The sequence below is a fragment of the Labrus bergylta genome, chromosome 22 (assembly GCF_963930695.1).
Source record: "Labrus bergylta chromosome 22, fLabBer1.1, whole genome shotgun sequence".
Lineage (NCBI taxonomy): Eukaryota > Metazoa > Chordata > Actinopteri > Labriformes > Labridae > Labrus > Labrus bergylta.
In genome coordinates, this window is record NC_089216.1 from 1,612,611 (window position 1) to 1,628,518 (window position 15,908).

At 44.3% G+C, this 15,908-nt stretch overlaps 1 protein-coding gene across 1 annotated transcript; it reads right to left on the minus strand.

Moving 5' to 3' along the window:
* Positions 1–61: 61 nt before the first annotated feature.
* On the minus strand, positions 62–11,624 carry otud4 (OTU deubiquitinase 4). The gene is made up of 21 exons (XM_065950712.1): positions 11,199–11,624; positions 10,823–10,906; positions 9,748–9,798; positions 9,615–9,661; positions 9,371–9,443; positions 9,169–9,250; positions 8,867–9,023; positions 8,688–8,742; positions 7,702–7,804; positions 7,444–7,508; positions 7,264–7,364; positions 6,733–6,827; positions 6,439–6,598; positions 6,213–6,345; positions 6,045–6,113; positions 4,727–5,444; positions 4,059–4,649; positions 3,916–3,956; positions 2,937–3,594; positions 2,686–2,759; positions 62–2,417 (listed from the first exon to the last, which is right to left on the minus strand). The coding sequence occupies exons 1-21, from the start codon at positions 11,328–11,330 to the stop codon at positions 1,929–1,931; spliced, it is 3,978 nt and encodes a 1,325-aa protein (XP_065806784.1). The 5' UTR covers positions 11,331–11,624; the 3' UTR covers positions 62–1,928.
* Between the last annotated feature and the right edge of the window lie 4,284 nt (positions 11,625–15,908).

The following is a 15,908-nucleotide window of genomic DNA, read 5'->3' on the forward strand; positions in this document are numbered from 1 at the left end:
CATAATGACGATACAAGAATCTGGTTAAAGAAGTAAAAAAAGACAGATTTAAGCAGCTGCATCATCTGAACCAAAGTTTTATTTATTCAACCGCATAGAAAAATCAACACAGACAACAAACAGCTTTTTGTTCTGTACAGCAGTGTTTCCCAAACTCAAGAAAAAAAAGTGATGACATGAAAAGAAAAAAGAAGTATGAAAAGTAAGGCACTGACTGAATCTCTAAAGTGTTCGGATTTGATCAAACAAAACACAAGAAGGAAAGAAAAAACCAACCAGGTGAGAAGAAGAAATCAGACATTTACACTAAAGACATGAAACCAACAACAAGACAAATAAAAAATAAGTGCACACGGCTTCAGATCATCTCTGAGTTTCCTAAAGTCCTATTTACAGGTTTTACGTTTTTAAAGCAGCGATCCTATTCCTTTGTCCACGTCCTTGTCTTTAAGCTAACACAAGCTTGTTTATTTTTGCATAAATATGTCAAACACGTTTTGAACATGCTAAGCGCTAATTTTTCATTCTACATTTGAGGGACGCTAAAAGTCTGAAATCTGAATTACCGATCAAAAAAAAAGTTGCTAAATTTTGGGAAATTTGACGAGAAGTTCATTCCACTCTTATGACTGAAAAGCTAAAGATGTAGCTGTATCCAGAGGCAATCAGCTTAGCTTAGCATACAGAGTGCAAATCACGGAAAATGGCTAGCCGAGCACCTCTCGACAGTAAGCAAAACATGTTCAAGAAATACAGCTAGGTGGATTATGTTCTTTATCAACAGAGCCAGGCTAGCTGTTCGTCCAGTTTGTCTTTATGCTAAGCTAGCCTTGTTGTGGCTTTACCTTCATATCAGGCTCCACAAACATCTCTATTTGCATAAAAATAAAGACAATGTTCACTATCTGTCCTACCAGAAGCGTGTAGCTTTCTTCGCTTAAATATGTGTAAATGTCTAACTCTTTACAGTGATGCTAAGCTATCAGTTGTTGTGTGTTCAAATGATGCTAGAGAGTCTAACGTTTGGCAATGGGCTAAAGAAATGGCACTAAAACTCCTAGAAATATTGTCAATAAGAGGTGGATAGCACTCATATGTATGTCTGGTCAATATGCAGTGATAGTCTGAAGGAGTTAGCTTAGCTTAGCTTAAAAAATGAAAACAAGAAAACAGCTAGCCTAGCATGTAACCCCGAGAAGTAGTAGACATTTTTGTTTCTACAATTCAGCCTGTTGTAAGTCACTGTGTAACTTTCAAGAACTTTAAAGCTAACTGTTAGCTTCTATTTCAAGTCTTTATGCTAACATACGCTAACCCGTTTTGGCATTAGCTTCATATGTAGCTCTTACACCCAGGAGTGATATTAAGTTCTGCGTGAAAATCTTACTAATCCTTTAAAATAAATTAAATGTGATGTCAAATTAAGTGCAGGACTTTTTATGAAGCTGAAGTTTCAGACATTTTTTCAAACATCATCAACATAGCAACAAACTCAAAGCAGCTCAAACTCAAACATATTTATAGTCCTCACAAAAAAAACTTTGTCTGACTCTTCAAATCGATACATTCAACTGCCGTAAATAGTACAATGATGTGTAAACTAACTCTTGCTAATATGCTATGCTAACAAGCTAGCTAATGTGACTAAGGATTGTAGTGTTCATGTTTTATTTTCTTGGCAATCGGAAGCGTTTCGACACATCAAACACACCAACGGGATTTGGGAAGACGATTGATCGTTTCTGGCATATTTTGGATCGGGTAAGTGCGATCATTTCCATCATCCAATCAGCTTTCAGTATAGTGACAAAAAAAGTGATGGGATGAGAATTTACTTAATCGTCGAAGAAGCAGGAAAGGTCTGATTCTAACTTCGAAAGCACTGAGCAAAGGAAATGAAAACATGCATCCTCCTCTTGAGCTGAAAGCTAGTAACCTCTCTCACGACCCCTTCCCCTGTGGGAGGAGTTAAACTGGACAAAGCCAAACCCCGCCCCTCCATCTGCCCCATACCTCCTCCTGTTTGCCCCTCTCCCTGGATCATGGCTTCCCCTTCCTCTCCCCCCTCCCCCGCCTCTTTGGTACCTCCTCTGCCCTCGGTAGTTCATCTGTTTGAATCCGGCCTGCTCGTCCCAGTCGTCCTCTGTGCTGCATCCAACAGACGAACCCTCTGCCATGGCGACGTTAGCCAGGTAGTCCACCTGGCCGTGCTCTGGCGCTCCCAGTGGGACGTACACGTTGTTGGTGGGATTAAGGGGCTTTGGGTAGTTGCGGTAACCATAAGAGGGGCTGCTGTTGTTGTTGTTGGTGGGTGTGGCTGTCGCGGTGAAGAATTCATAGGGCACTGGATGGCCAGGTGTGCTGCTGGGCTTCATGGTCGTCATGGAGACAGGGACATCACCTGGGTTTGAAGCCAGCTGAGAGACAGAAAACACATTTAGTACCACTAAAGCTAAACATCCTTTAATATAACATTGATATAACTCAGTATACCTAAACAGCTATTTGTTAATATATCACAACTTTCACTTCTAGTTTACTTAAAAAAGTTACTTCTGTTCATTTCCTGAAGTAACCGTAGTTGTAGTGCTATTTTTAGAATACTGCAACTACTACTTTAACTACCACCATTAATATACCACAGCAACAGCTCTTAATATGCAGCTTTAACAGCTCTTAATGTACCATAGGATTGTTGACAGGCAGCTCGCCCAGCATCACGGCTCTGGTCACTCTCTCTCCTTGCTCCTTCTTGTGGGCTGAGGGAGGAAAAAACGTATTAGAACTCCCACAGAGACATTTGGATCTTTGGCTCCCCCTGGTGGCAACAATCTGTAAAATGTTCAAATTGAATTCCTTGAAGAAACTTCAAACAATCTCTTAAATATAAATGTAGACATTTTCATTACATATTATTTTGATGACTACCTACGTACCAAAACCAGGAACCATCACTGTTATGTTGTTAGCGTTAGCCACGTTAGCAACAGGAGGACTCCCTAGAAGACCATGACCTTGGACAGGCCGTTGCCCGGGCATGATGTTCCCATTGGAGGGACGATGCTGCTCCATTGCCCCTTGGCTCACCTGGAGCTCCTCAGACGCAGAGGAGGGCTGATATCCCAGGGAAGAAGGGGGATAAGAGGACACACTAGAAGGGTACAGCGGGTGTCCCGGGCTTTGACCTGGTTGGTACCCCTGAGAAATGGTGGGTGGGACTGCATAATGTGGGTTCAGGGTGGGATACCCGACTGGAAAGTTGAGGTTCCTGGGTGGAGGCATCTGCTGCTGTAACCACTGCTGGGGCATCCTGTGGGTCGGAGGCTGTGAGATGGGGTATCCCGACTGGTTGTAGGAGGGGTCGCTATGGTGGGGGGGCTCTGTGGGCGGGGCCTGGTGGTCGTACTGAGGAGGCATCGATGCTGATGTGGGAGGGTACTGAGGGTGAGGGTACGGCTCCTGTGGCCTCGGTGGAGGGTTGGAGGGAGGATAGTGGGGGCTGGGAGAGCGCGAGGTGATCCTGGGGTGCATGGTGTGGGTTTGTTGGAGGGGCAGGAGGTAGACGTAAGGTGGTAACATGGGCATCGAGTAAGCCTGAAGGGGGGGGGGAGAGAGTCAGTTCCTGTGCACACATCTGCCTTAATTTAAAAGCTTTAATAAGATTTTAAACTTTTACTCTGCGCTGTAATTACTTCTTTTTTTTAACTCTTTTAATTTCTTGACTTTTAGTTTTTTATGTAAATTAATTTCATTTGAATTATTTTTATTTGAACATATTTTCAAATTTAATAATTTCAGTGATTTTTTTTTATTTTCTATTTGAAAATGTAGACTAATCTCCGGACTTTTTCAGGAGATTTCTGATATGTGTGAAAAGGGTGAAAGTCTGAGTAAACATCTTGTCCTTTGTCTTACCTTGAGACCCAAGTTGAAGAAAAACCTCAAGATGTTGACATCTGCAGAGGACGACACACGAGACAGAATTTTAGTTCAATAACTTTCCAATAATAAAATACTTTCTGATTCCACTCTTGTTTTATTTTTTCGGTGCGGCTCACCTTGCGGCAGGTCGTCCCCCGATCTGCTGCAGGACATGAGGGGGGGCTGAGCGGGCTGGCCTTTCTCCCCCTGAGGAAACCCGGGGTACAGGGGGTCCTGGTAGAGCTGGGACATCTGCTGCAGGGGGACGGCCCCTTGGATGGACGTCAGGTGAGGCGGGTGAGCGAGGTGTGACTGGGAGGGGTGAGGGGGGTGTGACTGCTGAGGGTGGGGGGGGGACTCTGGTAAAAGCTGAGCGGGAGGAGGAGGAGGAGGGGGGGCAGCTTCTGTTTGAGTCTGGGGTTGTATGGGGGGGTGAGACGGGGAGGAAGAGAGAGAGAGGGAGGGGTGAGTAAGCTGTAAATGAGGGGGAGGGTGGGAGACCAGATCTGAGGCCTGGGAGGGGAGGGGGTCCGGCTGGGATTGGGGGAGGTACTGGGTCTGCTGGAGGGGGGTCTGGGGTACCTGGGTGACTTCAGGTTGGGACTGAGGCGGGTGCTGGAGGTGGGAGGGACAGGAATGGGTCATCAGGGTCTGGTTTTGGGGCCGAGGGACCTGAGATGGACTCTGGTTCTGGGGGGTCTGGGCTCCTCCAGGGTTTGGTAAAGAACCTGAAGACAGAGACGAGACGATCAGAGAGACATCAGACCTGGTTCAGATCAAAAACACAGAAGTTGAGATTTCTTACTCGGAGTCGCCTCGTCGACTTGAGCGGCCTGACGGATGAGAGAGGAAGAGGAGGAGGAGGAGGAGAGCGGGGGAGGACTGGGGGAGTGAGGGGGAGCGGTGAGGGGGGGGGAGGAGCGGGTGAGAGAGGAGGGATGGAGGAAGCTCTGAGCGGCGGCGGGAGAGGGAGCGATGGGTGCGATAAAAGTGGGAGGAGGCAGAGAAGAAGACGGAGGAGGAGAGGGGGAGGAGTTAGGGGCTTGAGAGGAGGGGGAGGAGTTAGGGGGCTGAGAGGAAGGGGAGGGGGAGGAGTTAGGGGGCTGAGGGGAGGGGGAGGAAGCAGGGGGGAGGACGGGGGTGATGAAGGAGAAGAGAGAGGCGGAGGAGGGGACAGCAGGAGGAGGAAGAGGAGGAGAAGTGGATGAGGAGGAGGAGGGAGCGTCTGGAGGTGCAGGAGCCGCGGTGGGCGGGTTCGTTTTCGGCGCTGAAGCTTTGTGCGAGCTCAGGGAGGCGGGGGCGGAGTCTGCAGACGGAGCAGCAGGAGCAGCAGGAGCAGCAGGAGCAGCAGGAGCAGCAGGAGCAGCAGGAGCAGCAGGAGGACGTTTAGTGGCGATGGGGTTGGTGGGTGTATTTGCAGTATTAGTAGAAGAAGAAGCAGGAGTAGTGAGAGGCGGGGTGGAGGACTTCGGTCTCTCTCCAGCAGAGGGCGACGGAGCTCCGACGTCTTCAACTGGACTCTTCTGTAAAAACAAACAGAGTCCGATTAGATGTTCTTTTTTTTATTAGGTGCAATAGAGTGACAAACTGGTGACATACACAGAACAAATGAGGCACAAAAAAACAGACAAGGTCAGGACAACAACTCCAAAATAAAGTAAAAGAAAATAAAAATAAAAAAAATCTAAAAATAAAAATACATTAAAATATTACAAAACTATGAAAGAAAGGATACAAGAAGTGAAAGAAGCGATAGAGAGAAAGAGAGAAGGGGAGATGTTCTTAAATCTACAAAAAGTCCTTTATTTTCTTTCACAATTAAAGCAGGAAGTTAAGAAATCTCAGATTAAGAAAGTCCAAAACTTCAAAATAAAAGCCTGAGAAAAACTGTTTTGAAATGCAAAATAATAGAATTTCAGAGAAGCGATCAACTGAGATTAATTTTAGAAATGATGAATTGTTTTGCATTTCTTTCTTCACCTCTTCCAGCGCTGATGGGACAGATTGATTTGGTTCTGAGAGACTGACTCATGACGCTGAAGTGCGACATTTAGCATCACCAGTCTTGAGATTTGCTCCCAATATTATTATTTTTTTAAATCAATAAATTCAAACAAACTTACCGTTTTGTTCCTCTGAGATTTCTTCTTCTCTCCTCCTTTCTTCCTCCCTCCGTCCCCCTGACTGGCGCCCTGAAAACGACGGTGACAAATAAACACACGCTCACGTTACGATCAGCACGAGACCTTTCCCAACTCTCAACTCGTTCTCACAATGAGAGCATCACTGACCCCGAGAGCGGGGAAGCTCTGCTCGTCTCTCAGCTGGATCTCCACCAACGCCACGTTCATCTTCTCCTCCTCTTTGGCCAAACGCTGCTCCTCCGTCAGACCGAACGCCGACTCCACCACGCTCACGGACTTCCTGTTCAAAAAAAGAGACGTAAAGAAATGAATGTACTCTTTAAACTTTCTTAATCGTCTCTTTTGAGGAGGAGAGAGAAATGAGGATTTGAACCTGGTGGATTTGGTGGCGCCCTGCTCCTCTACGGTGGCCTGCGGGGGCCACGAGTGCTGCTTCTGCACGCGCCCAGAGGGGCCCGGCGCCGGGGCCGGGACAGAGGAGGACGCGGGGACGTTCTTCCCCCGTCCTCTCCCTTTACTCCTCTCCTCCCAATCTGAGAGACGGAGACACATGAGACAGGAGCTGGGGATCGAACCCCCAACCTTCCGGCTGAGAGCCGCCCACTGAGCCACAGCCACTCCATAACTCTGTGCGTGTGTGTGTGTGTGTGTGTGTGTGTGTGTGTACCTCCTTGTCCGTTGCTGAGTCTCTTGTCTCGGTTCACCACAGTGCTCCAGCTGTTCTCATCAGAGGGAGGACGCAGACTCCACAGAGGAACCTGTCTACACACACACACACACACACACACACACACACACACACACACCATTTGTTTTAATTGTTATATTTCAAGAGGTGTGTGTGTGTTTCTGTGTGTGTGTCTGTGTGTGTGTGTGAATGAGAGAGTGTGTGTGTGTGTGTGCGTGTGTGTGTGTGTGTTCTGTGTGTGTGTGTGTGTGTGTGTGTTTCTGTGTGTGTGTGTGTGTGTGTGTGTGTGTGTCTGTGTGTGTCTGTGTGTGTGTGTGTGTGTGTGTGTGTGTTCTGTGTGTGTGTGTGTGTGTGTGTGTGTGTTCTGTGTGTGTGTGTGTGTGTGTGTGTGTGTGTGTGTGTGTGTTTCTCTGTGTGTGTGTGTGTGTGAGAGTGTGTTTCTGTGTGTGTGTGTGTGTGTGTTTCTCTGTGTGTGTGTGTTCTGTGTGTGTGTGTGTGTGTGTGTCTTACTTCTTGCCCAGTTCCTCGATAAAAACTGTCACTGAGCCGTTGTCAGCGGGAACCTCCTTGACAGTCGCACTGTAGCTCCGCCCACTCCCCTCAAGACGGACCTACACACACACACATCATGTAAATACTGTACTCAAGTTAACAGAGTTTCACAGAGGACCCTGAACACATCACACACACCTGGCAGCGGTCTCCTGCAGTAAACTGCATCCCTGCAGCGATACAATAATCCAACTTCTGCTGAGCTGAAAGAAACACAAACAAAAGTCTGTGAGGTCACATTGAGTGACGGCGTTCAGGAAGCACGGCACAGTGGGAGCTCCACACATACAGCGCTCCCCCAGCTGGCTCAGCTGATCCCGTCTCGCCTCTGGGGAGGGGGGGGGGGGGGGGGACGTGAATATGGCGTCTTGTGAACGGGCTGTTGAGTCTCCTCACCTCTCTTCGTTTTGTGCCAGACGTCGTACTCAATGTTCCTGAACAGAGTCGGGTTCAGTGAACGCCTCACCCTCTCAGACAGGACCCGGCCCCGCCCCCGCCCCTAAAACACACACAGACACACACACACACACACACACACACACACACACACACACACACACACACACACACACACACACACACACACACACACACACACACAAAGAAAAATAAACACAAATTCACAAATGTATCATTTTAAACACTCTTTCAGTGTGTGTGTGTGTGTGTGTGTGTGTCTGTTTCTGTGTGTGTGTGTGTGTGTGTGTGTGTGTGTGTGTGTCTGTTTCTGTGTGTGTGTGTGTGTGTGTGTCTGTTTCTGTGTGTGTGTGTGTCTGTTTCTGTGTGTGTGTGTGTGTGTGTGTGTGTGTGTGTGTGTGTGTGTGTGTGTGTCTGTTTCTGTGTGTGTGTGTTTCTGTGTGTGTGTCTGTGTGTGTGTGTGTGTGTGTGTGTGTGTGTCTGTCTGTGTGTGTTTCTGTGTGTGTGTGTGTGTGTGTGTGTGTGTGTGTGTTTCTGTGAGTGTGTGTGTGTGTTTCTGTGAGTGTGTGTGTGTGTGTGTGTGTGTGTGTGTGTGTGTGTGTGTGTGTTTCTGTGTGTGTGTGTGTGTGTGTTTCTGTGAGTGTGTGTTTCTGTGTGTGTGTGTTTCTGTGTGTGTGTGTTTCTGTGAGTGTGTGTTTCTGTGTGTGTGTGTTTCTGTGTGTGTGTGTTTCTGTGAGTGTGTGTTTCTGTGTGTGTGTGTTTCTGTGTGTGTGTGTGTGTGTGTGTGTGTGTGTGTGTGTGTGTGTGTGTGTGTGTGTTTCTGTGTGTGTGTGTGTGTTTCTGTGTGTGTGTGTGTGTGTGTGTGTGTGTGTGTGTGTGTGTGTGTGTGTGTGTGTGTTTCTGTGTGTGTGTGTGTGTGTGTTTCTGTGTGTGTGTGTGTGTGTGTTTCTGTGTGTGTGTGTTACCCTGTTGTTGTGTCTTGGGGCCGTCGTGTTCGTCGTGTTTGTTCCATTTTCGATCCTGAATCATAAAACACAAACACGTTGACTTCTTCTGATTCTTTGTGTGACTCATTCTCAACATGAAGGATGAACTCTGTGATGTCATCGTGTTTAGAAACCACATGAAGCTTTGTTTTTCTAACCACAGCGGGTCGCCGTTGTCCGACTCGTCGCTGCTGCCGCAGGCGGCCATGTTGTCGTCGATGAGGAGGTCGTGAGGTCTCCCGACCCGCTGACACACGCTCAGAGCACCGCGCTCGACTTTGAACACATCGTCGTAGAGCAGCTCGTACAGGATGGCTGAGACACACACACACACACACACACACACAGTTATTATCTCGACCAGGTGCTGACAGGAAGTGACCAGAGGTGCTGACAGGAAGTGACCAGAGGCAGAGCAACAACATGGACAGCTGTTGTAATCATCATCAGAATCACTCACACTGGCAGAGAGCGGCGTTCTTGACGTGGCTGACGGGATAAACGCTGTCGTAGTGATTCCCGTTCAGGAAACACAACCGCACCTGAGACACAAAAACAAACGTCGTGAGAGCGAGTCGACGACGACGACATCAAGGTTCAAATAACAACACCAAGAAGAAGAAGAAGAATGTAGAAACTCTGCGTGGTGCGTTCAGGGTCACCTTGTCTTTGAAGTTGTGGTCTGTGATGTTGACGGCTGGTTTACCGGGATCCTGGAAGATCTGAAAATCCCTCCTACACACACACACACAGACAGACACAGAAACACACAGAACCACACACACACACACAGAAACACACACACACACACACACACACACAGAAACACACACACACACACTTTAAACAACAAGCAGTTCAAATTTCAGATCCACTTCACATTCTTTGAGGTGTGTTCTAACTTACTGGTACATGATGGCGAGAGCGTGGATCTCCACCTCGCCAACCCACTGCTGAAACACAGACAGAGAGGAACATGAACATCACACATCATCACACAGATCAGACATCAGACCGTCTTTAAGACCCTGAGGGATACCTGCGGGTCCTGAAGCTTGCACAGGTAATCCACGAAGTCGCCTTCAATAAACTGAAACACAAAACACACAGACAGCACACGTTAAAGAGTCTGACAGGTTGTGTTTGAAGTCCTGAAACAGTCGGTGTGTGAGGCCGACAAACGTTTAGAGACACACAACACTGACTAGACTCTTCTCCTCTGTCGCCCCCCGGTGGTGGAATGAACTAACAAACTCCATGTGATCTGCAGACTCCCTCTGCACCTTTAAGAAAAAGCTAAAGACCCAGCTCTTTCATGAATACCTACTAACTTAATGATGATGGTCTCCATATTATTGATGATGATGATGGTAATGACGATGGTTTTTGTTTGATAACGACGACTTATAAGATGGTTTCTATACTGATTAGAGCTCTCAAGAACTGCCCTCAATGTTGTGCTTTGCCTCTGGTCACTTCCTGTCAGCACCTGTGTGTCCAATCAGACTCAAAGCTGATCGTTTGCTCTTACTCACATTGTTCCCTTTTTTCTAGATCCTTGCTTGTGTTGTTCTTACTCTCTGATGTACGTCGCTTTGGATAAAAGAGTCTGCTCAGTGAATTGTAGAATTTGAGATGAAAATAAACAGGTTCCATGAGAGTCACATTTACACCTAACTGCATTCTGGGATATGTAGGAGGACGGCCCAGCTGGAAAGCGAGGAGCGGCTTGATTATTTATATAACACTTTCACTTTCAGTTCTTGTTGTTCAACCTCAGAAAGGAAACCAACAAAAAAAAGCTCCTGAGTGACACACGGCTCGGGTACAATCACTTCTATCTGAACCACTTCTCTTGACCGCTTCCATCACTGCAACACCTGTTGACCTGATAACTGCTCTCATATCTGACAAACCGAGGGGCGTCCAAAACGGCCGTGTGGGGGCGTGTCTTAAAAGCGCCTACCTTCTCTGGTCCAAACAAATCCAGAGCATTCAGGATCAGAATCTAAAGTTAGAAGGAGGACATACTGGCTGCTGTGTTGTTCATGACTGTTAGACTTTATGACGTCACTCAGACGTTTAGAGGTGTGGCCTGTTTGTTTTGTACTTACAGCCTCATAGCTCGATCTGTTCTGCTTCAGGAACTCAACACATTTGGCTCTGACTTTAGCGTGAAGGCTTTGACAGTGCAGCACCTAAACAACAACAACAACAACAACATGAAGCAATTAAAACATAACATCTGTGTGACGTGTTGATGAAACTTAAACTCCATGTTTTCTCTTTAACACGCAGAATCCGCTCTGAAAAGTTTATAATTTAACAGTTTCACAGTTTAAAGTTTATAAAAATGAGGAATAAAGTTTGAAACTACTTTTTGAGAACTTGTTAGTGGAGTTAACTTTAATTCGGCTCTCATGAAACACACCTAGCTCAGCTGTTTAGCTCTGTTAGCTCACAGTTTGAACAGGTGTGTTTTAACTTCACCTGCTCGGCGACAGCTCGGAACAAGCACGAGCCGTCTTTGGCGATCTTCTTCCGATGAAAGCCGATTGATTTCAGGTAGTCGTCCATTTGTTTCTCGGCCCCCCTCTCCTCGTTGGTCGTCACGCCGTCCATGCTAGCGACGGGAGCTAGCCGCTGGAGCTAGCCGCTGGAGCTAGCGGCTGGAGCTAGCGGCTGGAGCTAGCAGGTAAACTGCGTGTTTGCCGGTTGAATGTGTCACTCTCCTCCTCCTCCAAGTTTTCAATATCGACGCAGAAACGTCTGAAATGTTGACGCCGATGATCAAACGACAGTCCAACACAACAATGGCGGCTTCTAGTTTCGTTTTCCAGGAAGCCTTGTTGACTGTCAGAAAGTGAAAGTACAACTTTAGCTACCAGTTAGCACACAGGCTAACATGTACACGCCCCCTTCTTCTTCTTCTTCTTCTTCTTGTTTAATGGCTGCTGGCTGCAGTTTGCTTTTAAGGTGCAACACCGCCATCTGCTGTGCTGGAGTGTGAGTCAGGCTACTCAGTAGTGAAGTGGTGCCTGAATAAGACGGTAAACTTTTAATTTCCCCCTAAAATGTTTATTTAAAGTGAGAGGATAATCAGCGTAGTCCTGGAGTGATATGTTTTTATTTTAATTTAATTTAATTTAATTTAATTTAATTTTATTTAATTTAATTTTATTTAATTTTATTTTATTTTATTTTATTTTATTATTATTTCTTTTTATTTTATATATATATATATATATATTTTTTATTAGCACATAAAAGAATACATCAAAAAGGATTAACAAAAACATAAAAGGTGTGTCAGGAGAGGTCAAGAAGCCAACAGGCCTCACCTCTTAAGAGACAAATAAATCAACTAAACAAATCCAATTACACAATTTCAAAACAAAATTAAATATAAACACATATACAGTAACCTACATGTATTCACACTCACACTTAGACACATACATACATACAATAGAACAGAATAGAATAGAATAGAATGTCTTTATTGTCATTATACAATTGTACAACGAAATTATTTGGCTTCACCTTAAAGTTCACACACATACAAGCATCCACAGCTAAAAACAACAAAATTAAAAATAAATAAAAAAGGAACTCTCATTCAGGTAAGATGGGCAATGTATGGTAGGAGTTATTTACAGGTAGTAGCATAACAGAATATAAATAGATATTGCAGAAATATAAAATAAATATTGCACAGTATGAAATATCAAATATTGCAGAAATATAAAATAAATATTGCACAGTATGAAATATCAAATATTGCAGAAATATAAAATAAATATTGCACAGTATGAAATATCAAATATTGCAGAAATATAAAATAAATATTGCACAGTATGAAATATCAAATATTGCAGAAATATAAAATAAATATTGCACAGTATGAAATATGAAATATTGCAGAAATAGAAAATAAATATTGCACAGTATATAATAATACAATATAATACAATAGAAAGACTGAGAATGTTAACCCTCTATCAGCTCAATGAAACAGGCATTCATCTATTAAAAAGGGAGTGAAATCAGTGAGTTGATGGGAAAAAAAGAAGAAAGAAAATAAATATATTTTATATATGCAAAAGTTTGACCTCATGGATTAAATGTGAAGACAGTTCCCTTTTAAAAATCTCTGTTGGCAAAGAAGAATAATTCCATATTTGTACCCCACGATATCTGATGAAAACTGACCGTGTTTGGTTTTATTTTCTTATTATTTTTCTTATTTGTTTAAATCTATTTTTAGTATATATCTATTTTTTTGTACATTCTTAATTTTTATTTTTTATTTAAATTGTACTGTGTTCACTTTCTGTTTGCAATCTTTGCTCTTTGCTGCTGTAACAATGTAAATTTCCCCATTGTGGGATAAATAAAGGATTATTTTATCTACTTAGACTACTCTTGCATCCGTAGTTCACCTTAAAAAATGAGCCTTTACGATTTCCACATTGAAACTCATCTTCCGCTGAATTGAAAATTGAATTTCCCCTCGTAGGATTAATAAAGCATATCCAGCCAATAAGAGACAGAGTAGGGCGGGTTATCCCTTCGCCATCATAAGGGGAACAAATGCAGCATATTACTGAATATTGTGAATCGGGGGATTTAGAATACCTGCACTACACATCAGCTCTCTCCAATGTTTGATTTTGGACTGCTGCAGTACCCATTTTAAACACTAGATGTCAGAGTTTCTTATTGCTCCTTTAATTCATGCTTCAGTTCAGGTTAAATGTGGCTCAACAAGTTGGATTAAATTTATAGACAAATAATTACACAACATTAGGCTAAAGGAAACCAGAACCAACACTCACTGCCATTTTCTGACTGGTCTTTTGTTTATTTGTGTTTTTTGTTTTCGCAGGTAAACCCACACTCTGAAGTTCTGCTGTTGGTTTAAAACACTTAAAACACCATCCATGACTTCAACATGTTATAAACAGGCTAACTAGTTTTAATTCTTCCTTTGGTCCTTCTTTCCTTTTCTGCATCCATCAGGCTCAGCTGCACTCCTCCTCCTCTCATCCCTCCCTCCTCCGGCTCTCTGTGGTCTCTCCGTCTCTTCCTGTCCCTCGCAGCAGTATTGATTTTCAGTCCTGCAGAGTGCTAAGACAGAGGCACACACACACACAGATCGGATGTTGGCTAACACTGTTAGCATGTGTGTGTTTGCTGATCTGGACTGGCCCGATGAACATGCAATAGCTTCACCTGTAGGAGGCGCCACATCTGTAGCCTAACTGTTGAGCCCTTTGACTGTATATAAATATGGACACAAATCCTCCCCCTTTTTTTTTTTTTTTTTTTTTTACAGAAGTGAAGCCAAAATATCTCTGCCAGTTTCTGATGACGTCATTTGAAGCAGAATTCATGTCCTGCCCTTTCCGCTAACCAGAATGGATTGACAGCTGACAAATGACTCCTCTGATTCCAGTCTTAATGCTAAGCTAGGCTAACTAGGCTAAGCTAGCTTAATTTCCCCTATTAAACCTAAAGGGATTTACTTTTCACACTCACAAATAAAGCAAATAACTATAATTTCCAAAAGGCAAAGAGGTCTTTTAGGCATGAATTTTTGTTTTTAATCATCGTCTTTAACTAACAAATAAAAAAATTAATATTAGAATATTAAATAAAAAAATAATAAAAACTTCCCCTTTAACTGAAACTGTTTCTAATGAAAATCATCAAATGTTACGATATGGCTGATCCTCACACGGAGGCCTTCACTTTTTTTTTTAACCTTTTTGACCAACAACAGAGCGGGAGTGATCACCTCGTCGTCCCTCACTCCTCCCTTCTCTCTCAAACTCCCTCATTCCCCCCTCCTCCTCTTCAATCCTTTTTCCTCTAATACCATTTACCAAAATCTAATAATGACCTTTAGTGGCATGTTTTTATTCCCACTTCCCTTTCAGTTCGAGCCGCCTTGTGATTCGCCGAGGCCCCCTCGGCGCTTCGGACCAATGGACGGCCCTCCTACTCTCCGCCATGGAGACCTACAACATGCCAGGTAACCGTGGCAACTGTTGAGGAGGGGACAAGACCCATGGCGATTGACACTTATCCTCCCACTCGTTTGGTGAGTGTGGTGCGTGACCTTCACCACTGATTTCTCTCTGAAGCGTCTCTTAAATTCTAATTATTTCTCCCTTTTTGGGTCTAAATCAGACAATTCAAACCATTTTTTAAAAATCTGTTGTATTAAATCGTTGTAGAGTTCTTGTGGGTGGTCCTGTTACTACACACGGAGTAACAGCTCTGCAGAAGTGCACAGGTTAAGATTTCTTTAGCACCCACACGTGTAACTTGATCTTCCTGCTCTCCTTCCTGCGCGCAAGTAAAAACGAGATGAGTCAGATGAAATTAAACTTTATTGATCATTATAGCAGCAAACAGGAACAGGAAACAGCAGAGGGAGGAAGAAATAAAGCAAATGATAATCAGAGAGAGAGATGATGAGGAGCCTCGAACATGGGGGAGCTTTTCTTTTTTCTTGTTTCTTTTTTTGAGTTTTCATGGTTTAGAAATAACTTTAAAGACTAAAACGTGCAGGCAGACATCGGTTCTAGCACCATTGAATGGAGATACATTTCATATTTAAACAACAGGTGTGTGTGCAGGTTTTTGTTAGTACAGCAGCTCTGGTTTGTGGTAGTTAGTTACCTCTGCTGCACCGGAGATCAGCTAGTACGGTTTTATTTTTGTCATCTTAGAGGCAGGGCAGTGGATGGAGTCAGAAATCGGGGTCGGATTTGAACCCGGGTCGCTTGCTTGGAGGACTACAGGTTGGCGCAATTACCACTAGGCTACAGACTTGCATGAAATTTAAAACTCATAAAAAAACGTCTCCTCCTTACTTTAACTCTCTCATCCAGGTCTACACCCCCCCCCCCCCCCACTACACTCTGCCAATGAAAGGCGCCTGATCCAACCTTCACAACAGGGTCCTAAGTCTCTAACTAGACTCTTCTCCTCTGTCGCCCCCCGGTGGTGGAATGAACTTCCAAACTCCTCTGCACCTTTAAGAAAAAGCTAAAGACCCAGCTCTTTCTTGAATACCTACTAACTTAATGATGATGGTCTCCATATTATTGATGATGATGATGATATTTAGGATGCTTTTGATGCTGGTTAGAACTCTCAAGAACAGCTGCCAATGTTGTCAGCACCTCT